This window comes from Gorilla gorilla, chromosome 10 (assembly GCF_029281585.2).
Source record: "Gorilla gorilla gorilla isolate KB3781 chromosome 10, NHGRI_mGorGor1-v2.1_pri, whole genome shotgun sequence".
In the NCBI taxonomy this organism is placed as follows: domain Eukaryota; kingdom Metazoa; phylum Chordata; class Mammalia; order Primates; family Hominidae; genus Gorilla; species Gorilla gorilla.
The window spans coordinates 128,269,205-128,296,755 of NC_073234.2; the positions used below are offsets into that span (position 1 = coordinate 128,269,205).

At 45.6% G+C, this 27,551-nt stretch overlaps 1 protein-coding gene across 5 annotated transcripts in view; it reads left to right on the forward strand.

The window, feature by feature from the left end:
• The window catches only part of RPH3A (rabphilin 3A), a 318,385-nt gene extending 291,731 nt beyond the window's left edge, over positions 1-26,654 (forward strand). For all 5 annotated transcript variants that reach the window (XM_063694363.1, XM_055359157.2, XM_031000805.3 and 2 more), the window contains 12 exons: positions 2,897-2,983; positions 3,492-3,554; positions 4,451-4,675; positions 6,906-6,985; positions 9,472-9,546; positions 10,991-11,100; positions 15,536-15,662; positions 17,760-17,816; positions 18,602-18,756; positions 22,336-22,417; positions 23,547-23,643; positions 24,421-26,654. In XM_063694363.1, coding sequence (XP_063550433.1) covers positions 2,897-2,983; positions 3,492-3,554; positions 4,451-4,675; positions 6,906-6,985; positions 9,472-9,546; positions 10,991-11,100; positions 15,536-15,662; positions 17,760-17,816; positions 18,602-18,756; positions 22,336-22,417; positions 23,547-23,643; positions 24,421-24,551 — 1,289 coding nt within the window. In that variant the 3' untranslated portion in view covers positions 24,552-26,654. The remainder of the gene's footprint in view (positions 1-2,896; positions 2,984-3,491; positions 3,555-4,450; positions 4,676-6,905; positions 6,986-9,471; positions 9,547-10,990; positions 11,101-15,535; positions 15,663-17,759; positions 17,817-18,601; positions 18,757-22,335; positions 22,418-23,546; positions 23,644-24,420) is intronic.
• Positions 26,655-27,551: the final 897 nt, after the last annotated feature.

Genomic DNA, 27,551 nt, shown 5'->3' on the forward strand with positions numbered 1-27,551 from the left:
ATGTCCTCACCAATATTCGTTATTCTCTGGGTTTTGTTTTTGTTTTTAATAATAGTCATCCCAATGGTGTGAAGTGGCATCTCCTTGTGGTTTTGACTTGCATTTCCCTATGATTAGTGATACTGAGCATCTTTTCATGTGCTTTTGGCCATTTGGATATTTTCCCTGGAGACACAGCTATTCAAGTCCTTTGAACACATTTTAAACTGGATAGTTTGTCTTTTGTTGTTGAGTCATAGAAGTTCTTTATATATTCTGGATATTAATGTCTTATCAGATATATAATTTACACATTTTTCTCTTATTTCATGGGTTGTTTTTTCACTCTTTTATAGTGTCATTTGGTGCACAGAAGGCTTTTATTTTGATGAAGCCCAGTTTCTTTTCTTTTTCTTTTCTTGCCTGTGTTTTTAGTGTCATATCTAAGAAATCATTGCCTAATCTAAGATCATGAAGAAGTTCCTTTATGTTTTCTTCTAAGAGTTTTATAGTTTTAGCCCTTATATTTGGGTGTTTGATTCATTTTGAGTTAATTTCCGCATATCAAATCCTGCTTTTAACGTCTATATTATTTTGTCTTCTGAGGACAAAGACAGTCACAGGACATTTCTGAACTGGATTTGAATCCCCTGTCCCTCAGGAGTCAATGTAAATATTCCCCTTGTCTAGCTTCTAGCATCCACCTGCTCCACCTTGAGTTGGGTTAGCTGCTACCTTCTCTGAGCTCCCAGGGTGGTGAGACACAGCCCTAATGCAGGACTTATCACTCTCTAAAGCATTATAGCCTGCATCTCTCTCCCTCATAATACCAGGGACATGTCTCTCTCCATTAATTTATTATGTTTCCAAATATTTGGAGCATCTACCATAGTTTTATCTCTTGCTCATCATTTGCCAGCCTATACTAAGATTCTTAGTTGATTATAGGCTCTCAAATACTTGCAGATTTGAATTAATAATCATAATAGCAACTTAAACTTATTGAGCATCTACTCTCTGCCAGGTATGTGATTAAACCCTTTGCATGGGTCATACTGATCCAATCGACAGCTCTTTTTGGATACGTGCTATTGTAGTCATCTTCACATAATAGACGCAGCAAAGAGAGGCTAAAACAATCTCAAAGTCACATAAAAGTAATAGCAGGGCTGGTGTTTAACCCAGGCAGTTCACGTGCAGAGCCAATGCTCCTAGCTGGTCTGTTACAAGTTCCACTTGAGGGACTGAGAGCAGCTCAGTAAAACAAATTCCCAGTAAAACTCCCTGTTCCAGGGCTTAATCCTGGAATCTCAGGGTCCTCCCTCACACACAATGTGGAAATCCCTTCAGAGGTCTCTGAAAGGGTTTTGATCACCCACATACTCTCTGTCTCCCTACCTCTTGGAGCAGCTTATTCTATTGTTGATGGGCTTCAGGTGTGATTTACACATTCAACAAGATCTGAGATAGATTTGGACAGAAGTCCTACCTTAGGGGCTTCCTGGTTATGTGACCTTGGGCATATTTAACCCCCACTACCTCAACTGCAAAATGGGGAGCACAATACCATGCATGGCATTGAGTTGTGAAGCTTCCATGAGGCGATGTTCAAGGCCTGGTGCATTTGAAGAACTCAATGACTGTTGGGTATTGTTGCATCATAAACTCATCATTTCAGTGTCTGTCTCCTTCCTGTGACTGGGCTGTGCACTCCTGGAGGATATAAGATGGTGTTTTGTCCATCTTAGCACAGGGATTGGCACTTGGTAGATACCCACTGGATGCTTGTTGAATGAACGAATGAATGAATGGACAAATGAACAGGGCCTCAAGTGAACAAACAAATGGCAGTGCTAACGTGGGAAACTGGGACAAGACTTGGTGATTTGTAAGCCCCCAGGCAGAGGTGGTAAAGCACCCTTTGTTATGTGTATTCAAGCATCCACCCAGCCAAAAGTGCTGGATTCAGGAAAGATGGCATCTAGCCCAGTGAGGTAAGAAAAAGCAGGTCTTTCTTCCCAGAACATCACACCTTCTGGGTACCAGAAACTGCTGCACACATCATTCCATTCAGTCCCTCTCTGGGAAACAACAGCATGTAAGGGTCTCTGGCACAGATTCCAGAGGCCAACTGCCAGCATTCAAACCCTGGCTCTGCACTAACCAGCCAAGAGACATTAGATGAGCTCAGTAACTTCTCTGTGCCTCAGTTTCCCCATCTATAAAATGGAGATAATAAGGCCCCACCCCATAAGGTTATTAGTAGAAATTAAAGAAGTTCTTATATGTAAAGTCCAGGGCACATGGTAAGCACTAAATAAATATTGATTCATTATTATTATGAGTTAAGTGGAACTGTTGCCTCCACGGGGCATCTAAGGTTCAGAGAGAATGAGTATCCAGCCCAAGGTCACACAGGCCATATGGGAAACAGCAGGAAGGCAAAGCCAAGTCCATATGAAGATAGAGACACATTCTTTCAATAATAATAAAATAATCTCACCACCTGTCATGTGTCGAGTCTTTAGTACATGCCAAGCACTGTTCTGAGCATTGCCTGTTTGTATCATTGTATCTTCCCCACAACTCTATCAGCTAAGTGATTATCTCCATATACCAGGTGAGGAAACTGAGGCCCAGAGAGGACAGGTCACTTGAGCAACGTCACACAGGTGGAAGGAGGATTGTAGAACCTGTGCTTTTTAACAACTGCTGCTGCTGTGACTCACCAGAGTCTGGGTATTGAGAAGAAAGAACACACTGAAGGCAGAAGAGTCAGAAAGAGCTGAGCGAGTGAGGAGCTGCCTCCAGTGAAAGTCCAAGGGGCTCACCCCACACCAGCTGAGCGGTCCCAAGCTCCTTCCTGCTGTGTGTGTGTGTGACACATAATGGCTGTTTTCTTTTCTTTCCTCTGCAGGTTTGAGACGGGCCAACTCAGTCCAGGCCTCCAGACCTGCCCCAGGCGCGGTGCAGAGCCCAGCGCCACCTCAGCCTGGGCAGCCAGGTACCTGCCACTCACCCGCTATCACCTGCCCAGGCTGTCACTCGGCTGTGACCCTCATACCTCCCATCCCTGCTTGCAGAGCATGCTGGGCTTTCTGCAAAGCTGCAGCCACAACTAAATCCTGAGCTCTTCTAAGACCCTTACAACCAGTAATTCCCTGGGCCAAGAAGCTGGGCGGGGAGTGGGAGGAGGAGGCAGGGAGCATCTTACCCACCCAGTGCAGAAAGTGATGGCACCTCATTCGCCAGTGTTTCCCACCTCAAGGACCAACACCCCCATTTCACAGAGGAGCAAGTCAAGGCTCAGGAAGTTCCCACAGCACTGGGGCTTGGATCTAAGCCTTTCTAAATCCAAAAGCTCCTCTCCCAGTGGGACTGTTTCTGCAGCCTCGGGTACCTTTCTGCCTTCGGGCCTGTGTCCACACCTGTGAAATGAAAAGGAAAAGGTGAACCCCCAAATGATGCCACCCTCTCTGCTGCATCTCTGTTTGTCTCTTCTCCCTGCTCAGGGACCCCAGGAGGAAGCAGACCGGGTCCTGGGCCAGCAGGACGCTTTCCAGATCAGAAGCCAGGCAAGTATCTGCTTCCTCCCATGCCTGCCCAAGTGGCCACCTCTCCCCTACCTCCCTGAGAGAGAGCAGGCAGCTGCCAGAACGTGACTCAGCCTGCACCCTGAGACCTGTCTGATGAGATCTAAACAGCCCCCCGAGTCTAAAACTTTAGATAGTCCGTACTAAGATTAGCTAGATAGAAATGCCAACACATATAGTTTAGAGCATAGACCACCTGGGTTCAAATCCCTGCCCCTTCACTTCCTGGCTGTGTGACTTTGGGCAAGTTACTTAGCTTCCCTGAGCCTCAGTTTCCTTATTTATAAAATGGGAATAATACTAGGACCTACCTCACAGAATTGTTGGGAGGATTAAACAAACTAACACATAGAAAACCTTGGTGGGTTGCCTGGAATATCATAAGCCCACACTGAGCGACAGTGGTTGCTATTAATATATATGATCAATATGCATCACCATCATATGTACCAGTCACAGCTACAAGACACTTTTTGCTTTCTCAGGCATCAGGCACTGTTTTAAGTGCACCTATATTTGTTCATTAAAAAATACTATTATTTGAGGAGCTTCAGATATTATAATTTCCATTTTACAGATAAAGAAACTGAGGCTCAGAGACATTAAGTAATTTGCCGCAGGTCACACGGCCAAGATTCAAACCCAGGCTGTCTGGGCTCCAGAGTCCACACCACTGATTTGTACCCCCACAAGGTCTGTTTTGCTTACATCTGAATCAGCTTGAGGGGCTTATTGTCAAACACAGATCCCAAGGTCCCACTGCATATCCACTGATTCCGGGTGAAGCCAGGAATCCGCATCTTTTGAAAATGTCCCTAGGTGCTGCTGTTATGAAACAGGGATGCAGCTGCACGTTTCCTGTCCTTATCTCCCTGCAGAGGTGGCTCCGAGCGACCCTGGGACCACTGCCCCACCCCGAGAGGAGAGAACAGGGGGAGTCGGGGGCTACCCAGCAGTTGGAGCCAGAGAGGACCGAATGAGCCACCCCTCTGGACCCTATTCCCAAGCATCTGCAGCTGCCCCCCAGCCTGCCGCAGCCCGCCAGCCACCACCCCCAGAGGAGGAGGAAGAGGAAGCCAACAGCTACGATTCGGATGAAGCAAGTAGGTGGTGCCTAAGGGAGAGGTATCTTGGAAAAATCACTTCAGGAGCCAAGCCCAGGAAAACAGGAATGGCTCGGGGACAGCCCTGTCTATCCCCAGACCCCTAATATACCAGACCTAATAAACATATTAACTAAGTGATAGAAGTACAGATTTGTGTTTCTAAATTCACAAAATATCAGCTTCCTAAAGAGTAAGTGGTACATATATTTTTTATTGTGGTAAAATACAAATAACATCAATGGTACCATGTAAATCATTTTAAAGATTGCAATTCGGTGGCATTGACTACATTCTTGATGTTCGGTCTACTAGCTCCTCAAGAGGTTAAACATAGAATTATTATATGACTCAGCAATTTTGCTCCCAGGTGTTAATTTTAACAGTTTTTAAAACTCTTTAATGTATATCTTCTAAAAGTAATGTATTAATCATGATTTAAAATTTACTGGGCATTTTCTCTTGCATCCTTATTAAATGCCTACAATGTACCTATCCCACCCAGGCCCCAAGTCCCAGGGATACACACACATGTATACACACACGTATACACACATACACACCACACACCAGTGACATTTCCCCCCACTAACCCTGGTGTGCGTGGGGCAGACTTTGTGAGCTGGAGAGAGGTAGAATTGGCAAGTGTCTGCATCCAATATGTGTTGGTGGGTGGGGACATTACCAGTTGTTTCTGATCAAGTTGAAAAACTGGATCCACGCAGAAGGAACAGATCAAGGGCTGTGACCAGCAACACGGCCTTGACCTGCCATGTCATCTCTCCTCATTGTAAAATGAAAAGCACAGCACCACCTCCCCCACAGGCTAAGGGGCAGATAAACTGAGATACCTTCTGGGAAGGTGCTTCATAAAATGGAAATCATTATTACATAGTGCTAAACACCCACGAGGAATTGTTGTTATGAGTATGGACATCAGAGGTAATAAAAGTCCACACGTGTTGGGCACTCATTTTGTGCTGGGCACTACTCTGAGTGTATTCTGTGCATTTGCCTATTTAATCTTCCCTACGAACCTGGGCATAGTTGCTTTTATAACTCTCATTTTACAGATTGAGAGATGAGGCTCCAAGAGGTTGAGGGACTTGTCCAAGCTCATCCAGTCAGTTCAAGGAGGGGCTGGTGGTCAATCACACAGCTGTAGCAGATCAGAGGCCAGGCTTGCACGGAAGATCAGCTGTCTCCCTTCGTGCCCTGTGTTCTCCCATGGATCATGGGTCTGCGGTCTCAGGAGAAAGGAGAGGTGTCCACCCACCTTGTCAGCCACAGGCTGGTTCTGCTCTGAAAATGCCCTGTCTATGCACCCTTCTGCCTTCCCTCATCCTGGTCCTTCCCTGGAACACTGGCTACTGCTCCTTCCATCGGTCTTAAATGTCCCCAACCCACCAAGCATAGATGAGTCCTCCCAGCCTCATGTCTGTCCCTGTTATTAACTTATCCCAGCAGTTTATTACAAACCTGTCTCCATACTCTATACTCTTCACACACTCACTCATCTCTATATTTGACAATGGTTTATTGAGCATGTACTAAGTGCCTCAAACTGTTCTAGATGCTGGGGGTATCATGGAAAAAAAAAAGATAGACATGCCAGCTATTCTCCTGGAGCTAACACTCTAGTGAAGAGAGGCAGTTAACATACCAACGAATTCATTTCGAGTGGAGACAGAGCACCATAAAGGAAATAAAATACATTGAGTGACTATGATGGTAGCTACTTTACAGAGTGATCAAGGAGGGCTTCTCTTAGGAGGTGACATTTAAGCTGAGATATGGATAACGAGAAGGTGCCAACCATGTAAGGATCTAGAGGGAGAGCATTCCAGGCAGAGGGAACAGCAAATGCTGAGACTCATTTATTCCTTCAGCAACTAAGTGAGCACCTACGATTATGTGCCGTGTGTTGTGACTGGGGACACAGCAGTCAACAAGATAATCCCAGCTATTGCCCTCATGGGGTTCTCAAGGTATCAGGACAGAAAGGCATTACCTAGGCAAATGCACACATGATGAACTGATCACAGATGTCCTGAGTGCTCTAAGGTAGTGCAGGGTCTACCAAGATGAGGAACTCACAGCAAAAACCGAGTTTTCCTCTCTTCTGTGGTCTCAATTCATAGCCCAGCCTGGGCATATAGTAAGTGTTCAGGAAATGTTTGCTGAATGACTGAATATTCGTTATCTTGGTTCCTGTCTCTACCCCCTTCAGCCACCCTGGGTGCCCTGGAATTCAGCCTTCTCTATGACCAAGACAACAGCTCCCTGCAGTGCACCATCATTAAGGCCAAGGTGGGTGATGGGGACCATGCAGGGAACCTCTCAGGATGCTCTGGCATGGCTAGGAGACTCAGATGGGGATGGATGACCAGGCCTGTCTCCTGTTGTTGCTTGTCTATCGATGATAGTGACGGTGATGAGAAGAGTCACAGTAATTAGGCAAATTCCTTTCTGGGAGGCCTTCCTCCTCCAGGGATGGTCCCAGAGGGGTTTCACTTATCTGCAACCACCTCCTGGGAGTACATGCAGCTGGGCTTCAAGAGCAGAGTTGGCCTCTATCTGCCTGGGCCAGCAGTGTCTCTGGAGAGGATGGTGGAGGTTCTGCCCGGGAGGAGATGACAGCCTGGCTCGACAGCTGACATGGCCATGGAATGGTCCCATCCCTGTGTCTGCCTGAGGCCCCTTCTGCTGAAGCGGCTGTCACACTGAAGCAGCAGCCGAGACACAGGGACACTAATATGGGCTTCCAAGGGGGCGGGACAGCCTTGCTGCAGGCTCTGGGGGAGTGAGCTGACTTGATTCCAGACCCCAGGGGAAAAAGCTGGGTGAAGCCTGTGCAAACCCCAGAAAGTAATTGACTAGGATTGAACCCCTACCCTGCAAAGCCCCAAGCCTGGTCCACACAGAAAAACAAGCAGGGGCTCAGGAACCAGGCTTCTTGGGTTCAGATACCAGCCCTGACCATTCCTAGCTGTGTGACTTGGGAGAAGTGACTTAACCCCTCTGTGTCTCAGTGTGCCTATTTGTAAATTGGGGATAATAGTAGTGTCTCTCCCATAAGGATAGTTGTGGGCACATGTTCCAGTGTTCCCAGGACAGTCCCCTTCTATGCCTGTTGCCTCGCTATAATAATTAAGTGCTTCCTTTTTCACTCTTAAAATGTCTCAATTTGAATGATAAATGAGGTATGAAATGCTTAACACAACTCTTAGACCAATACATTCCTTTGCCCAAGTCACTTTCTTATTGAGCACCAATTATGTATCAGCATTTATTGGGCACCAAGTATGTATCAGGATTTGTTGGACACCTATTTATTATCACTGTGGCAAGCACTTAGATTCACCTAACACTGCCCCTCCACCCCCGCCAATAACACAGTGAATAAGTGCATACATTATTTTGTTTCCTTTTTATAGAAACTTCTGAGGTAGGGATTCTTATTAGCCCCATTGTACAGATGGGGAAACAGGCTTAGAAAGTTAAAGTCTGAGCTCGCACAGCTGGTAAGGGATGGAGCTGATCTTTACAGGCAAGATCTCATTTAATCCTCTAAGAGCCCCATGAAGCAGGAGTTGCTGCCAGCCCCATTGAACAAGTGGGGAAACAAGATCCAAGGAGATCAATGGACACAATACACTTGACCCTTGAACAATGTGGGAGTTAAGTTAACCCCCTGAGCAGCTGAAAATCTATAGTATAACTTTTGATTCCCTAAAAACTTAACTACTACTAGCCTACTGTTGCCTGGAAGCCTTCCTGACAGCATAAACAATCAATGAACACATCTTTTGTATACTTTAGGTAATATGTACTGTATTCTTACAATAAAGTAAGCTAGCTGAAAGAAAATTCAACATTTATTGAGAAAATCATAAGGAAGATAATATATATTTACTATTCATTAAGTTGAAGTGGCTCATCATGAAGGTCTTCATCCTCATGGTCTTCATGTTGAGTACGCTGAGGAGGATGAGGAAGAGGAGGGGTTGGTCTTGCTGTCTCAGGGGTGGCAGAGGTGGAAGAAAATCCTCATATAAGTGGACCCACACAGTTCACACCCGTGTTGTTCACGGCCAATTGTGCATGGTATAAGTGCTGTGCAGAGGGATGACGGGGGCCCAGAGGTGGGACATCTGCCTGGTCTGAATGTAGGGGATGGACAGAGTATGTCTAAGCCCCAGGAATTTGGGGATTGCTCATTTTAACCAATCAACTTAATTCCTACCTACCCTAAACTTCCTTCCTCTGTAGTATCTTATCTGAGCCTCATCCCAGCCCTGATGGATGGAGACACTGAAGTCTTAGAAGGGAATGCAGGGGTCAGGGCCAGAATGCAGGAGTATCCTCCTTCCCCCGACCTTGCCTTTATTCTTCTGGGACATGTCCTCCCATCCTAGCAATAACAATCCAGCCTTGATCCAGTGTGTACCATATGCCAGCACTTTATAGGTGGAATTGCATTTCAATCTCACCACCTCATGAAGCGGGTACTGTTCTCATCCCCATTTGACAGGTGGGGAAACTGAGGCTCAGATAGGTTAAGAAACTTGCCTAAGGTCACATAGCCAGGAAGTGACATGGCCAGGTTTAAAACCCTGTCTCCCATCCCAGTACTCTTTCCATGATACTGCATTTCCCTTCTCTCTCTTTGGAGGAGGAAGCACACAGGGTGGACCAACAGGCAGGACAGATGCCAGAGGCTATGCCCATTGCCGATGACAGCTGAGCACTGGGCCTTCCTGAGGCCCTCACACCATTGCCTCCTTCTCTTGCAGGGCCTGAAGCCCATGGATTCAAACGGCTTGGCTGATCCCTACGTTAAGCTGCACCTCCTGCCGGGAGCCAGCAAGGTACCATATGGCCTGGGCTTCTCTGCAAACCGGGTGCATGGGCCCTGGCAGATACCCAGGGTTCTCAGCTCAGAGCCCAAAATAGCCTTATCTGCCCCAAATCCCCAACCCCACCTCATCCTGTGAGTAGCAAAGCCATTGCAGAGCAAGTAAAGTATGTTCCAGGGGTCATTCTCCCTTGGGTAGGGGCTCTGCCCATTTCGCCAACTCAGAAACCTGGGATCTGGGCAGCTGCCAATGCCAGAAGAGAAGCAGATGCCCTGATGATGCCCTTCATCTGCTCGAACACCTTCATCGGCTCTCCCACTGCTGACTCTGGCTCACCTCCCCCACACATTTTATGCCGCAACCACACACTCCTCATCTCTCAATAGAAATGAGTGGCTCTCCAAATTTTAGGACTAAGCACTTTGGAGAATATTCTCTGAAGCCCTGGCCCTCCCACCCTTCTCTCCCCTCAAGCTCACCGGCTGAGCATTGCTTTACTCTGGGGTTAATTCTCCTCTCTGGGGATTGGCCTACCCAGAGTATATGGCTGGAAATGGAAGTGTGCCTGCCTGGTTTTTGTTTTGTGCTTTGTATTAATTTGACATAGACGTCCTAAAGGCAAAGGTGGCAGTACATCTGTCAAATGATCTTCAGAAAATGCCTGTTAAATACCCCTGCAAGTACCAAATGCTCCATGAGACAAAAGAGGACACATGTACGCACCTGTACACACCGCCCCCCGCCCTCAACACACACACATATACTTTGTCTCACTCTTTTCTTTGGATCAAGGAAAGACAGTTCCTCACCTGGCCATGGCCAAATTATGAAGTGTTTGGCCCCTGCTCCTCCTCACTCCCCAGTGATGTTTGCTTCTCCTCTAGATGCCCTTCTTTACCCACTCCTAATAGCCAAAGCTGCTTTGCTGAAGAATCTAATGTGAATCATTTGCATGTTAGCATGAATGAGATTTGTCACCAGGCCACCTCTTCTGGGCATAGTTGCATTTCTACCTTTCTCTTAGAGTAAAATGAAAAATGTTGGCCCCTCTAAGGAATTTTAGGCATGAAGGGTACTATCTGGGGGGAACAGAGAGAACCATCCCAATATCCCCTGCCTAAATGGGAATGGGTGACTCTCATTTCTGTCTCCCTGACCTATAAATGATTTCTTCTCAAAGGAAGATGTCCCTGCTTTCTTAAGGGAAAGTTCAAGGAGGAGGCTTAGTGCATGGAGGGAGAGGGGACCCAGTGTCAAGCATTGATCCATTTTTCTGTGGCCATGATCCTGGAGGACATCACCCACTCCCTGAGAACATGCATTTGGGAATAACTAAGCCCCTGGACACTCCTATGGGGAAAGCCACCCACCCACCCCACGTCAGCCCAAATGATGGGGCTCCAGGACTGGCTCCCCACTGAGGTAGGTGTCTCTGTCCATCTCTCTGGGGCTCTAGTCCAACAAGCTTCGTACAAAAACTCTGCGGAATACCCGGAACCCCATCTGGAATGAGACCCTCGTGTATCACGGCATCACCGATGAGGACATGCAAAGGAAGACACTCAGGTACCTGGCAGGCAGAGGGCAGAGAGGGAGGCAAAGGGGAGACTCGAGGTGGGTGGAACTGAGACTTGGGGTGAGGCCCCCAGGGCTTCACTCTAAAAAGATCTCTACATAGTTTATTTTTTTCCTTCTTGTTTACTTTTACCAAAAAATGATATATATATTTGGTAGAAATTTTGGAAAATACAGATAAGTTGAAACTGTTACTGTTAACATCTTGGTATCTGTTTGTTCAGGGGGTGTGTGTTGGGGGATGGTGCGTGTGTGGGTGTGTATGCAAAACTTTTTTCCTAATAAAATTGAGTGCTTATAAAAATGTTTATTACAATAGATCATCTCATTAGTACATCTGTATCACTTAAGAATACATTGATGCCATTTCATGTTCTTCTACAATGTTGAATTATTAGGCTGGTGTGAAAGTAATTGCAGTTTTTGCCATTAGAAGTAATGGATATATATATATATATATATATATATATATATATCCACTTTTATTTATCCAGTTTTATTTATCCAGTTTACTGTTGATGTATTTGGGTGGTTTCTAGTTTGGGGCTATTACAAATAGTGCTGCTAGGAACATTCTAGTAGCTGTTTCTAGGTGCACAGGTGCACTTATTTCCATATATATATATATATATATATATATATATATGGAACTTGCCTTTTTTTCTTAACAATATATCTCGGTATTACAGCCATGAAAAGACATTTAAATCTACCTAATTTTTAACTGCCTCAGAATATTCCACAGAATGGATTTATCACAGATTTTTAAAAATGTTCTTATTCTTAAATATTACAAATGAATAGAAAAGTGTAGAATATACTAAAACAAACATCCATGAACCCACCCGATACTTGATCTGTTAAAAATCTTGCTATTTTGCTGTGTTTGCGTCAGCTCTTTTTTAAGAAATAAAGCACCCCTGATGCAAGTTGAAGCTCCTTTTGTATATTCTATCTCCCACCCTGTCCTGTCCTCTTCCTTCTCTCCCAAGAGCTAAACACCATCCTGAATTCTTTGGGTTATCGTTCTCCAGTATGTCTTATACTTCATAATTATGTATCTACAAATCTACAAACAATGTACAGCATTGTTTGGCATGTTTTAAATTTTTATGTAAATGTTTACCAGTTTATTTAGCCAATTCCCTTTGGGTGGACATTTAAATTGTTTTCAGCTTTTTTCTATTACAAACAAAGTTGCAATGAGCAACTTTATTCTTCCTTGTGTACATATGAGTGTTTCCTTAGGACAGAAACCAAACAGAATTATTACTGGATCATGGGATATGTGATGTTTTCCAAAACAATTTTACAAGACACGCAAACTGCTTTCCAAATTGGCTGCAACATTATTCTAAGTAAATATTTTTATTGCGGCATAACATTCATTTAGCAAAATGCACATATAAATGCACAGATTGATGAATTTTCACAATAGTGAACATACTGGGCTTAAGGAATGGAACATTCCTAGACTGCAGAAGACCCCCACTGTGGCCCCTTCTTATTGAATACTCCCCTGGGGTATTCAATACCCTAACATCTTACAGGACAAGTTAATTTTGTCTGTTTTTGTACTTTATATAAATGAAATTGTATTGTGTGGCTCTTTTGTATCTATATTCTTTCATTTAACATTTTACATGTGTATTCATCTAAGTTGTGTGTAGTTGTAGATCATTCTTGTTGCTATTTAGTATTTTATTGCAGGAATATAATGCAGTTTTATTTATCCAGTTTACTGTTGATGTATTTGGGTGGTTTCTAGTTTGGGGCTATTACAAATAGTGCTGCTAGGAACATTCTAGTAGCTGTTTCTAGGTGCACAGGTGCACTTATTTCTGTTGCATATATACCTAGAAGTGTAATGATTGAGCCATAAGATATGGGTATGTCCAGCTTTAATAGAAACTGCCAGTTTTCCATAGTGGCTGTGCCAGTGTGCACTCCTATCAGCCATGCATGGGAGTTCCAGTTGCTTCACAGCCTCGTCAGCACTTTTTCATCTTGGCCATTCTGGTAGGTGTGCACTGGTGTTGCATTGTGGTTTCAAATTTCCCTGATGACTAAGTACAACACTTTCTCTAATGTACACTATTACATTTTGTGGTTATTTCATAATTTTCTTAAGCAGTTCGTCCATTGTACAGTATTTGTTATTTCTGCTTTTTTCATAGTTATAAACAATATTGTGACAAACATCTTTGTAGTTAAATATATTTCTAATTTTTTGAGGGTACATAGTAGGTGTATATATTAATATTCATGAGGTATATAGGATAATTTGATACAGTTATACAGTGTGTAATAATCGCAACATGAGTTTTTTAAATGGGTTAAAATAAATGTTTTTTTAATCACCTCAAGCATTTATCCTTGTGTTATAAACAATCAAATTATACTCTTTTCACTATTTTTAAATGTACAATTAAATTATTATTGACTATAGTCACCCTGTTGTGCTATCAAATATTAGATCTCATTTATTCCTTCTAACTATTTTTTGGACCCATTGTAGTTAAATATTTTTGTACTTGCCTTATGATATATTTGAGGTAAATTCCTATAAGTGGTGCTACAGGGTCAAAAACAGTGATTATTCTCTTATGTCTTTGGAGATGCGTTGCCCTGAAGAAGGATGATATTGTTTACACCCCAACGAGCTCAGTAGAGACAAGTTTTTTCTCCAGTGTTAGACAGTGCAGGACTCAGCTATGAGGGTGTTTGGGCCCTCCAGGACTTTGAACATTTGTTCAACTAATGTTGGTGGCCAAGGAGTGCGGTACTTTTACAGTCCCTTCCTGTCCCCCAAGAATGCCTCCCATGCCTTGGAGGACAATAAGTCCTTTCCTCTCTTAGTTTATGTCAGGATAAATTATCATGCCATGACTGGTCCTTTTGGTCTCCTATGGCAGCAGTTCCCAATCTTTCTGGCACCAGGGAACAGTTTTGTGGAAGACAGTTTTTCCATGAACTGGGGTAGGGAGAAGGATGGTTACAGGATGAAACTGTTCCACCTTGGATCATCAGGCATTAGATTTTCATAAGGAGCGTGCAAACTAGATCCCTCACATGTGCAGTTCACAATAGGGTTTATGCTTCTATAAGAATCTAATGCTGCCACTGATCTGACAGGAGGCGGAGCTGAAGTGGTAATGCTTGCTCACCTGCTGCTCACCTCCTCCTGTGCAGCCGGGTTCCTAACAGGCCACAGACTGATACTGGTCCATGGCCTGAGGGTTGGAGACTCTTGTCCTAAGGGACATTTCTTATGACCTGCCTTTTTTGTGCCACTGTTACTCAATGCTGTGTAAGGTAGATAACAAAAGACAATATATTACTATAGGATTCAGGGAGACCTGGATTCAAACCCTGGTTCTACCTCTTATTAGGGAAAAATTATTTAATCTTTCTGGGCCCCAGTATCTTCTCTAAATGGTAAATGCAGTTGTTTTGAAAGAGGAAAAATTAAATGAGAAAAGTTCCTAGCCTGACTTTGCAAAAGAGGATGCTCAAATGGCCATAAAGTATATGAGAAGGGGCTCAACTGTTTTAGTCATCAGGGAAATATAAATTAAAACTAGTGACATACTATGACCCATCCAGAAAGGCTAAAATTAGAGACTGACATAATTGAAGTCAAAGAGAATAAAGAGTGACCAGAACCTTTATCAACTGCTGGTAGGGACATAATTGGTGGAACTGCCTTGGAAAACTGTTTTGAAGTTTCTACTGAAGCTAAACTTATGCCTAGTCCATGGCCAGCAACCCTACTCCTACGAAAATACTCAATAGAAATATGTACATGTATATCCAAAAGACATGAACATAAATATTCCATAGCAGCGTTATTCATAATAACTCAAAACTAGAAACAACCTGTATCAACAGCAGAATTATTATGGTATATTTACACAGTGGAATACTATGCAGCAATAAAAGGGATAAGTTATACTGTGCATGGATGCATCTCACAGACATAATCTTGAGCAAGAGAAGCCAACATAAAAGAGTCTATATTATATGATTCCATTTATATGAAGGTCAAAAACCAGACAAATGACTTTATGTGGCCAGAGGCAAAAGAGTGGCTATCTTTGAGACAGGCAGTGACTAGAAAGGATCCTGAGGATCTTTCAGTCTCTGGAATGTTTTATATCTTGACCTGGGTGGGAATTACATGGGTATATACAAATGCAAGGGTTCATCAAGCTATAAACTAAATTTATGTGCTTTACTGCATGTCAGTTATACTCCAATAAAGAAGAAATTAAAGGTACTTGGCCCAGTGATAAATAAATAGGAAATCATATTATTTCCACATACATTACACATTCCTTACCAGTATCAGCTGCAACTCTTGGCACACAGCGGTGTCTTAATATTTGTTCCTGTTTCTCTCTCTACCCCCTTGTGTTGGTGGCAGGATCTCCGTCTGTGATGAGGACAAATTTGGCCACAATGAATTTATTGGTGAGACCAGATTCTCCCTCAAGAAACTGAAGCCCAACCAGAGGAAGAATTTCAACATTTGCCTGGAGCGAGTGATTCCTGTGAGTGACTTTACCCTGAGGATCTGATGGGAGGAGGGGAGATTGGGGGAGCTGCCTTCCTCTGGGTCTGAATTGGGGGAAATAGATCCACGGGGTATTGGGTAGCAGAGGCACTGCAGCAGGTCTGCAGAGGAGAGTCAAGATTCCAGCTCACAACCTCAGGCTGCATTCTCTCTCTGCCTTTCACAAACCCTGTGTCAGCATCACTTCGAACATGAGTTCTTCTTGGCCAAACTGGATGGACAGCATGGCAGGGGCAGCAAGGGCTTCCTGGGTTCAGAGCCAGCTCTGCCACTTGCTGCTCCATGGCCATGGCCAAGGGGCTGAACCACTCCTAGCCTCGGTGTTCTTGTCTGTAATGTGGGTGTTATAACAGTACCTGCCTCTTGGGAGGGTTGTGTTTTAACAAATAACATAATCAAAATAGAACTTAATGCATAGTAAGCACTCATAAATTAACAGTTGTTAGTGTAGGAAATATTGCTGCCTTACCCACCTGTCAGTCATGAAGTCAGAAAGCACCATGTAGATTAACAGGAGACAGCATAGCCTAGAGTTTAAGAGTATGGGCTCTGCAGCCAGACTCTCGGCTGTGAATCCTGGCTCTGCCACTTAGGGTATAACCTGAGGCAAATTATTTAATTTCTCTGGGCCTCAGATGTCTCATCTGTAAAATGGGATACTGTAGTACGAACCTCATAGGATCTTTTAAGAATTGAATGTGATAATACATATGAAGTATTAGAACTGTCGTTGTTGTCAGATGTGATTCTTGCTCTTGGAGAAAATAGCAAGGATCAAAATGAGGTTCTGCAATGGGGTTGTACCTCAGAATTAGCCAGGGGATTCTAAAACCAGAGCTTTACAAGCTAAGATTTGTGGGGGTCTCCCCTGGAGATTCTGTTTTAGTGGGGTAGGGTAGGACTCAACAATCTATATTTTTAGAGATAATTCAGGCTGCCTTGCCTTACGTATGGGCCAACTTGGGCCCAGAGAGGGTAGCAAGTCTCCAGGGTCTCTGGGCACTGGCCAGAGCCCAGCTCTCCTACAACACCAGCACCCCTGGTCTCTCTGGGCAGCCTGCCTGCTCTCCACAGGGAAGCTATGGGGTGCAGGAGCATCTTCCCACCAGATGGCCAGCCTGAGGATGGAATGTCTGCATGCCATGCCATAGTTTTATAGTTCAGGCAAAGGAACAAGACCAAACAAGGAAAATTGCAAGGAAGGATTTCCACTGAATTCCAGGCTCAAAATAAATCCTTAAAGACATCCCTAGGAGTGAGGCCTTTCTTCTGGGCTTTTGCCTGGTGACAGCTGGATCTTCAGGCTTCTCTTCCTTCTCCAACTCCATGAGTCCAGTTGGCCAGGACAATGGCCAGGCCCTTGCCTGTGTCATCAGCCTTTGGGTCTTCCCATCTTGCTATGGTGAATGCAGCCAGCCCCAGAGACATGGAGGTGCAGGACACCCAGAGGGCTGCAGCAGCCGCAGAACACTACTGATCATCTTCTTTTGCTCTTTGCCATTAAACCTTAACCCTTGCACCATGAACTTCCCCCATTATGTCCCACTGAGGGCCCCTCCCCTCTGGACCTCAGGTTTCCTCCTCTCCAAAGTGGGGAGGTTGGATTTAACCAATGGTTTTCTAACTCTGTTTCCCAGAGCCTAGAGTTCAGCAAAAGGGCCCCAGGGGCCATGAAGGGAAAAGCACCTGGTGGGTCAGACCCCAAGACCCCTGAGCCACTTCAACCAGAGAAAATGAAATCTTGTCTGTTTGTGTGTGGAATGCTCTGACACTTATTGGCTGTGTGACCTTGGGTAAGGGGCTTAACTACTCGGACCCTCAGCATCCTCATTTGTAAAATTGGAATTGTAACAGAACATATATCATAGGTTGTTACACATTCACATAGCTTGCCATATGGCTAAGTTTTATAAATTTTAGCTAAAAGGGAGAATGCAGGAGGGCCACAGTAGCTTAAGAACCCACTTTCATGGCTCTGGATGGTAATGGAAGTACGAGGGGTTTCTGGTCCTTCTTGCGCAGGAAGATGAGCTCCATAGACAATGTTATCTTTTATTTGTTTTCTTCTTTTAAGATGAAACGTGCTGGGACCACCGGGTCAGCCCGAGGCATGGCCCTTTATGAGGAGGAGGTGAGCACTGAGCAGGAATTGAAGCCACAGTCAGGGTCTGTGCTGGGCTAGGCTAGCATCTTCCTCTTCTCTCCCTCCCTGGCCCCTTCCTCATCCATTCTCTTCCAACCACCCCCCTGTTGATTTGCCTTGAGAGCGACCCTTTGCCCAAGTTGTTTGAGCATGAGACAAGTGAGTCCTTTCCACACCTAAGCCTCTGAGGAAGGGGAAGCCCCTTTCTCTCATACCCAGGATGCCCACCAGGTTTTTGGCCTTGTTGTCAGAAGCTCTGTTGACAATTCTACTGACTAGGGCAATGGCACACTCCTTTCTTGGAGTGGATGCATTCTTTGAGCTGTGTGCATGGCAGAAACTGAACTAAGCCTTCATGCTGTCTGCCTGGGTCCCTCATATGACCCCAAGGACTGCCCTTTAAGAATACTGGTTGTGTTAAGGGAGTCTGAGATCAGAGGCAAGAATCTGTCTGGGGCCAGGGTCAAGGCTCAGTCCTGGGTTAGAGCCAAAGCCAATCAGTGACCCGGAGCAAGTTTAGTCTGTGCTCACAGTCAGAGTCTGTTTATGTCTAAGTCAAAGGGAAGCCATTGGTCCCCATGTGCCTGAGACCGGTCCTCAACTTTCACCTTTGGCTCCTCTTTGGAGGCTAGGCCGTCTGCTGTCCCTGGTACTGGCTCCCTAGAGCTGGCCAAGCTTCGCCTGCCCTTCATAGGTTCTTCCCTAATGCTCGCCATTCACATTTCCTGGCTCCCTCCCCTCCAAGGCCCACACTGCCTTTTCCCCCAATGCAGCAGGTGGAGCGTGTTGGTGACATCGAGGAGCGTGGCAAGATCCTGGTCTCCCTCATGTACAGCACACAGCAGGGAGGCCTCATTGTGGGCATCATACGCTGCGTGCACCTGGCTGCCATGGACGCTAATGGCTACTCAGACCCATTCGTCAAGCTGTAAGTCAATGCCTTGGGGCTACAGGTGGGCCCTGAAGGAGTCCTGGAGCCTTGGAAAAGGAGAACCAGAGAGTTTCACCAAGATCATTGTACACTGAGACCCAGAGAGGGCAAGGAACCTGCCCAAGGTCACAGTGAAACAAATGCCTACAACTGGCAAGAATGTGGGTGTGGAGTCTCAGGCAGTCAAACTGGTGTGTCACTTGCCCACAGGCAAAGCTTTGTGGCTCTGTCCTCTTGAGGGCCTGCTGATGGCTCTACAACTAAGCTGATTAGTTATAGTAGCCCCATTTGTACTCCCAGGAGTTGGCCGCACACCCCTCGGACCACTCAGACCTCCACCACCAAAGAGGCCATCTGGCATTTTCCAGATTCATTCTGGAAATGCTCGGAAAAAAAACATGCCTTCAATCTGGGGTCTGTTCCAGTAATCTCATCATGGAGAATAAAAGAGACTCTGTTATCTGTGTTAGTCCAGATCCTCTGAGAAGAAGATGCCAAAATAGGATGAAGCAGACAAGGGGTTTATCAGGGGAAATGCCCATTCCAGGAAGTCTGCGGGGAGTCAGGGGAGAAAGGGAGAGATGTTAGACTACAACGCAAGTCTGACCTGAGTGAGGGGAATAGATAGAGAAGTTGGAGGGAAGCATTCCAGATACAAGTTCAGTAAGGCCACCAGGGAGTCCTCAAGCCAAAACTGGCCATCAGACATGTCCTGTATCTCATAGGAGTGGGCCGACCTTAGCATCCCTGCCAGGCCCAGTCATTGGCTGGGAGCATGGCCTTGGCACAAATATGTCATGGACTTCCAAGCACTGCATCCAGGGCCTTGGTCAGTTACGCTTCCTGTAGCTGGAGGTCTGCCAGGTGCGATCTTATAGCCACCGCTGTGTCAGACATCGGGCCCTATTCTCATCTCTGCCAGCTGCTGGCTGTGGACTCTAAGCAAGTTATTTAGCTTCTCATTCAGTTTCTTCATTGGTAAAATGGAGACAAGAGTTCCACTTATCTCCAAGAGTGGGCTTAAGGCTCAAATGAGATAGCACAAAGAAAGCAAACAGAATCGAGCCTGGTACAGAAATGTTTAGCACCTCAGTAGAATTCTGCTGGCCTTGGGGCAGCAACATGTATGTTTCTGTGGATGTGGATCTCCATGGAGCATGGAGTCTCCAGTATGCTCTAGCTATGTGACCTGGGGCTCATAGCTTAACATCTCTAGGCCTCAGTGTGCTCATCTGCAAAGTGGACAGAGTAATACTGTAATACTGTATATTAGTTCAGGTCCTCCAAGAAGGAAACACCAAGAGAAGATACAGGTGTGCCTGTAGAGGAGATAAGGAGGAATCCAGAGGGGACCCATAGAGACCACAGACCTTGCTACAGGTATGACCCCTGTGGAGCAGAGAAGGAAGGAAGTTTGGGTAGAAACAATCTTAGGCTACAGTGCAGCTCCAAGGAAGCTGCACTGTTTCATCCAAGGTGATGGAGAATCCTTGAGCACAGTCACCCATCAGAGGAGTCCTGCATTTCCCAGAAATGGGGCTGCCTAGTGTCCCTGCTAGCGTCAGTTATTGGCTAAGAACACTTGTGGGAAGCGTGGCTTCAGCAACAACATCATGAGTACAGAGCCCAGTAGCTTGTTCATCAATTTTACCCCCTGCAATTGGAGAATGCAGGCTGAGAGGTACATTTTCAAGGGGTCTGGTACACAGTAAATGCTAATAAATACCTGCCATTATGGTTATAAATAACCACCATCACTGTCCTTACTCATAGCAAAGAGTATTTACTAATATCCCCTCCAGTTGGGAGACACTCCCCCCACCTCCACTGCCTCTGATAACAGAAAGCAATACTTCCCTTTAGTCCATGGCCAAAGAACAGATCCATGTGGGCTGTCTTTCACATTTCCTTTGAATGAAGATTTAGTTAACAAAGAACACGCACGTCAGGGACAAGTTTGGTTTCTAAGAGTAATTTGATTTTATTTCCTCGTATGACCCAAGAGAGGAAATGAGCTCAAGGGGTGCTGTCCAGCACTCCATTAGAGGTCAGCCATGTGCAGATTGGTTTTCTTAAATAATTCTCTCTACCACCCCCTCCCCCACCTACCCAATCCTTCCAGAAGAAGTAGAATTGCCGTGGTCACCACTGAAGCAGCTGACCTGCTGGGTGCAGTTATGGGAGAAAAAATGTGAGACCACTAAGCAGTTTCTGATCAAATAAAGATTTTTTAAAAGCCAGAACTTCCCCTTATTTTTGCTTAGCTCTTTGGTAACTTCTAATTCCTCATTTTTGTCTCTTCTTAAAAATTATCCTCAAAACCACTTCTGTAGATGAGAATGAAATGTTCGCCCTCTTTACAGGTCAAGAAACAGAGGCACGGTAAAGTTACGCTCACGTTTAAAGTTGCTCCGCTGGTGACAACCTGAATCAGAATCCAAATGTCCCAGCCCTTAGGAGTGTTTAGCCCATTGTGTTTACTCACCCAGGAAATATTTTGTTTTGTTTGGTTTGTGTTTTGTTCTCTCTCTCTCTTTTTTTTAAGAGACAGGGTCTCGCTCTATTGCCCAGTCTGTAGTGCAGTGGTGTGATCATAGCTCACTGCAGCCTCGAACTCTGGGGCTCAAGAGATCCTTCCACCTCAGCCTCCTGAGTACCTGGGACTGCAGGCATACATCACTGTGCCCAGATAATTTTTGTTATTTTTTATAGAGACAGGCTCTTGCTATGTTGCCCAGGCCGGTCTGGAACTCCTGGGCTCAAGTGATCCTCCCGCTTTGGCCTCCTAAAATGCAGAGATTACAGGCACGAGCCACCATACCCAGCCTCACCCAGAAAATATTGATTGAGTACCTACTATGTGCCAGACACTGGGCCTCACTGGAAAAGAGCCCTGTAGGCAGAAGAAACAGTTTGCTCAAAGGCCCTTGGGTGGAAAGGAGAAGTAAGGAATGGGGTGAGGAGGATGGCATAAGGTTAGGTTGGGATGGAGCAGAAACCCAACACACACGGTCTTAAGGCCACGTGAAGGATTTTGAACTCTCCCCTGAGTTTAAAAGGAACCCAGTACACAGTTTTGAGAAGTGGAGTGACAATAATCAGATTTGCATCTTCCCCTTTCTGTGCATACACCCAGCATCTCTCTAGGGATTGGGGGCAGCCTAAGGTGGGATAGATGGTAAAATGCCAGGCACCACCAGCCATGGCCATCAATTTGACTTATGGGGAGAAAGTGAGCATGCTAAGAACACAGACTCTAGATGCAACATCTGGATTCAATCCCAGCTGTGTGAGCTAGGGCACACTTCTGCCTCTCTGGATCTCAGTTTCTGTGTCTGTAAACTGAGTGGTTGTGGTTCTACTGCCTAGGGTCATGTGGGGATTAAATATGCCTAAGGTGCTCAGTCAAGTGCCTGGTACCAAGCAGATGCTCTAATGCATATGGGTCATTATCAATGTTGATCCCTTTCTGATTTATTCATCAATTCACCCTGATAAAGAAAGGGCCTTTGGAGTCAAGAGGCTGTTCTTATTCATTAAACGTCATCCATAATAGCATGTTGTGTCGCCTCCCAGCTGGCTGAAACCGGACATGGGAAAGAAGGCCAAACACAAGACTCAAATTAAAAAGAAAACCTTGAATCCCGAATTCAATGAGGTAAGGCTGCCCTATTCTTTTTCATGCTCTGGGATATTTGCTGTGTGTTAGAGAGGCACAAATAGCCACATAGCCATTAAATATGTGGCCACATAGCCATTAAATGCAGCCATTTGAAATGGTGATGTAGAAAAATATTTGAAAAATATTTGAGAACATGCTAAGTTGGTTTTTGCCCAAAGTTGTAAATGAAAAAGGAAGTGACAATACTGTATGTTCAGCATTACTTAGTTAACAAAAAATTTATACATCACTGTGAACACATGTGGGGGAATGTTGACATGGTTATTCTTGGGTAGTTGGATTACCGGGAATTGGGGTTGGGGGTTCTTCTTTGTTTTAGCAATGAACATAAAATGAATTTTGTAATTAGGCAGAGAAGCTATTTTTTAAAAATCAGATTGTCTGGGAACATATGTACTCAGTCCACTTCAACTGTATTTATTTATTTATTTATTCATTTATTTATTTTTGAGACAGAGTCTCACTCTGTGGCCTAGGCTGGAGTGCAGTGGCGTGATCTTGGCTCACTGCAACCTCCACCTCCCTGGTTCAAGCAATTCTCCCGCCTCAGCTTCCCGAATAGCTGCAATTACAGGTGCCCACCACCATGCCTGGCTAATTTTTGTATTTTTAGTAGAGATGGGGTTTCACCATGTTGGTCAGGCTGGTCTCGAACTCCTGAGCTCAAATGAGCCACCATCTCGGCCTCCCAAAGTGCTGGAATTACAGGTGTGAGCCACCGGGCCCGGCCACTTCAACTACTTTTATTCCTAAGCAATAAAAAAGGGGATGCCCCTTCATAAACTACCAGAGGGGAAGGACTGAGTTCATGGCCATTTACCTACAAGGAAACTTGAGCTCTATTAGAAAAACCTCACCAGCCTTCCCAATTTCAAGCAGAGAATTCACTGAAAAGAGGATGACAGTGCTTTGTTACACAGAGTGTTTGTTGGAAGGGGATCACGAGACCTGGGGCAGAGGATCGGCACGGGAAGACCTCCTTGCTCCCAGAATGCCAGCTCAAGGACCTCTCCTTGGCCCATAACCCCTAGGACTCAGCCTCTTACCTCCCAATGCTGTGGGTTCAGAGGGCTCTTACCCACATGTCTTCCTCTGTTGTATTCAGGAGTTTTTCTATGACATCAAACACAGTGACCTGGCAAAGAAGTCACTGGACATTTCAGTCTGGGACTATGACATCGGCAAGTCCAATGATTACATCGGTGAGTGTTCCTAACTTCAGAGAAAACGCCCTCTTCTGTCCTCCCCAGAACAGGAGAGCCTTATCCAGGGCTACAGAGAGTTGAGGTCATTGCTCTTCTTTTGGCAACCTCATTGTTCAAATGCTAAATTGAGACCCATGATCTTGACCTTGGTCCAATTTGGGGATGTCTTTACATGAAAAGGCTTACAAAACTTGATTATTTGTTGAACAAATCACCTCCAGTGGGGTAATTAAATCACAGGAGAGATGTGCGTTCTCTGCAGAAAGCAGGGTGCAAAAGAATTCTTAATTTATTTGCATGTCCAGGATAAAATTTTTAATTTTTTAGTTCCTGTTTGAATCATGAGGAAGAAAATCAATTAAAGATGAAGCAGGGGGGTGGGGACTCCAGGCAAGGGACAGAGCCTGAGCTAAGGGGCAAAGACAGGATTGAGCAGGATGATGAACCTCTTTGGAAATAGACAGTGAGTTCCCAGAAGTAGTGGGAGATAAGTTTCAGTGAGTAGAATGGTGATTTGTAGAAAGCCTTTAAAAATAGACAGTGAAATTATGACTCAGTGGAACAGTAGGGAGCCATTGCAGGTTCTTGAGGCAGAGAAGGACCGTAATAATAATAACAACAACAGCAGCAACGTTATAACAACTCTCTATAGAGTATGGATCCCAGGTTGCTGGGGGTCACTGCTTGGTGCAGTTTTTTCCCCCAACTACACATTTGGGTCTAGAACGACCTCTATTCTGACCACCTGCTCCTATCTTCCCATTTATCCTCCAGGAGGCTGCCAGCTGGGGATCTCTGCCAAGGGAGAGCGCTTAAAACACTGGTACGAGTGTCTGAAAAATAAAGACAAGAAGATAGAGCGCTGGCACCAGCTACAGAATGAGAACCACGTGTCAAGTGATTAGGCTAGTGCCCAGGTCCCCAACTCCATGTCCCGGGTTCCCCCCAGCCTGCTCTAGCTGCCCACCGCACCCTGATCTCTCTTCTCTATGCCTACCTCCCCCCATACCCTGCTGATCTCCCTGAGCCTGCCTTTGAGCCCCCGTCACGTTGGGCACTGCTGCCAAAGACTCCCTCCTCCCTGATGCTGGGATGTGGGCTCTGAATACAGCCCCTCTCTCATCCCTGGGATGGAGCAATGGGGATGGGGTTGGGGAGACGTTTACAAAGAGGTTGATCATTTAATAACCTCTCAGTCTGGGTAAATTACAAAGGTTCTTCATCATTTAGCACTGTTTTTAGACCCTCCTAGCCTTGAACACACACATGTACACACACACATACACACACACACACACACCCTTTCATTCCCTGTGTTGTGTCTCTGTATATCCCCAGTTGTCAGCAGACCCGGACAATGCTGTGAGAGAAGCATTGGGGCAGAAATAGAGCCTCCGGGCTCCCACTGCCCCCTGAGATGTACACCCTGATTGCCAGGAAAACAGACTGCTGTGTTCAGTAACACACCCTCCCTGCTCCAAGTGCACCAGGATGCAAATGCACAGAATTCACCAGGGGCTTGGACGCTCTCCTCTTTCCGAATGTCACCTGTGTGCTTCCTAGCAAAACAAAAACAAACGACAACAACAAAAAACCCTTCCTCTGTCACCTTTTCTCCTCCTCCCTCTTCCTTCCCTTCCATCATAATAGATTCTCTCTTTCTCAGCCTCTCCCCTCTCCTTTCTCTCCCTGCCTTTCTTCCCTTTGCCTTTCTCTCTCTCTAAAGCAGTAACACCGCAAAAACAACAGCAAAAAAAGTGTATGTTAACCTAGCCTCACCCCCTTGCTCTCACCAGCCTGACCAGGAAACTGAGAAACTGGCCCAAACCTGAGACTCCACTTGGGCCCACGCTTCTTCACTGACCCACTCCTCCCGTTGGCAGAACCAGACATTCGCAGGGCTTGGGCCAATGGCTGGCACTGCCCTGAGTGCATGGCAGCATCCCTCAAGCTGTGTAGATGCCCCATAGAGGGCTCTCTCATCCGTGGGCTCCCCGGGTGGGCACAGAGGCATTTAGAAGGCCGGGGCCACGGGTCTGAGGAAGCCTCATCCAAAGCCTCCAGCCTTTCTCCTTTCTCCGCTCTTAGGTAAATGAACAAGCTACCCTCCTCCCCAATGCCCTTGACTCTGTTTCACTGACTCTTTTGCATCCCATCTCTCACTCAGAACCCCCTCCAGTCTCTCTGTCTCTCTTTGTCTGTCTCTCTGTCTCCTGCACTCTCATTACTAAGCTTCCTGGGAGAATCAAATAATATCATGGCTATGGAACAGTAGAGAGAGACAGGCCTGATGCCAAAGGCTTTGGGCTCATCATCAATCTTTCACTTTCTTCCTATAAAAAAATTATTTTATAAAGGAGGAAAAGGCAATGTGGGCAAACATTACAAATTTGAGGTTGAAGTCAGGCAATCTTCAATGCCCTGTGAGAAAGGTTCGATTTTCCCAATTTCGATGAAGTCTTCCCTCATGAAAATCACTCCCAGTCATCCCAAACCCCTGACATTCTCTACAGAAGCATCAGACAGACACTCAAACTCTCACTTTCCCCAAATCACATCTCTTAACTTTTCAACGCCCTCCACCGTCAGCTCCCTGCACAATTCATGGGAGGACTCATTTCTTGCCTTGAATAACCATTTTCTAAACATCGAGCTCTTCACCTTCCCCAAGGTGGCCAACAGCTTCCTGGCTGCCATCTTTCCTTTTGACCTTATCTTTCCCCATTAGTCCCTGGTGGCACCTACTCTCAGCCCACCTCCCTCACCACAGTTTCCCCTTAGGAGACAGCATGCTGGCTGTGTCGCCCAAGCCTGATGCTGGTGTAGGCGCTGGAATCAGCATGCAGCAAGCTCACAGTGCCCCTAGTCTGGGTGCCCGCTGTCCCCGACAAATGTAACCACCTCCCTGCCTAGAATACACACACGTCCTCCGGTGCATGCACAACCACCCAGCATCTTTCTTTGTGATGATGTAGCCAAAAATAAAGTAGGAACATCCAGGAAAACGAGTGGTCTGCAGTTTTCCTTTCTGGTTTCTGCGAAGTCCTCCTCCCCACCAGGACATATGCTATTCTGATAGTCAGTACTTAATGAGCATCTACTACGTTCCAGGCACTGGCGACAGATGTGTTCTCTGCCCACGAGGAGTTTGCTTTCTGGTGGATTTTATCTTGGGCAGGTGGGCCTAAGGTAACTTGGCTGACTCCAAACCCTTCTAGAAGAATACTTTTTGCTGGTGCCTACCAAACAGGAGGGCAACATCCTCATCCTCCTCCTGCTGCTACAAGACCTGGGAAAAGTCCCGGGTGGTTGCAGAATCAGAAATTGCCAAAGCTAAAAGAGAACATAAAATTGAGCCACAACCTAGTTCAATCAACTCACTTTTTAGACAGATGAAGAAACCGAGGTCCAGAGAAGAAAACGCCATGTCCAGTGTTAAACAAAGGCAATACCAGGAAAGGAGTTCGATCGTTGGCCTCCCAGAATCCAGTGTTCTTCACACACTGATCGATGAGCATGCACCATCAAATGCCTCCCTTGCATTGTAGCACCTTCCAACCTACAATGATTCTCTCATTGGAGATTCTCGATAGTCCTGAAGGTGAAGAGTCAGCAACTGACTCTCCAGAAAAAAAATCTTTTTTTTTTTTTTTTATTTATTATGGAGTCTCCCTCTGTCCCTCAGGCTGGAGTACAGTGGCACAATCTCTGCTCACTGCAACCTCCACCTCCCAGGTTCAAGTGATTCTCCTGCCTCAGCCTCCTGAGTAGCTGGGATTACAGGTGCTTGTCGCCACACCCGGCTAATTTTTATATTTTTAGTAGAGGCAGGGTTTCGCCATGTTGGTCAGGCTGGTCTCAAACTCCTGACCTCAGGTGATCCACTTGCCTTGGCTACTCAAAGT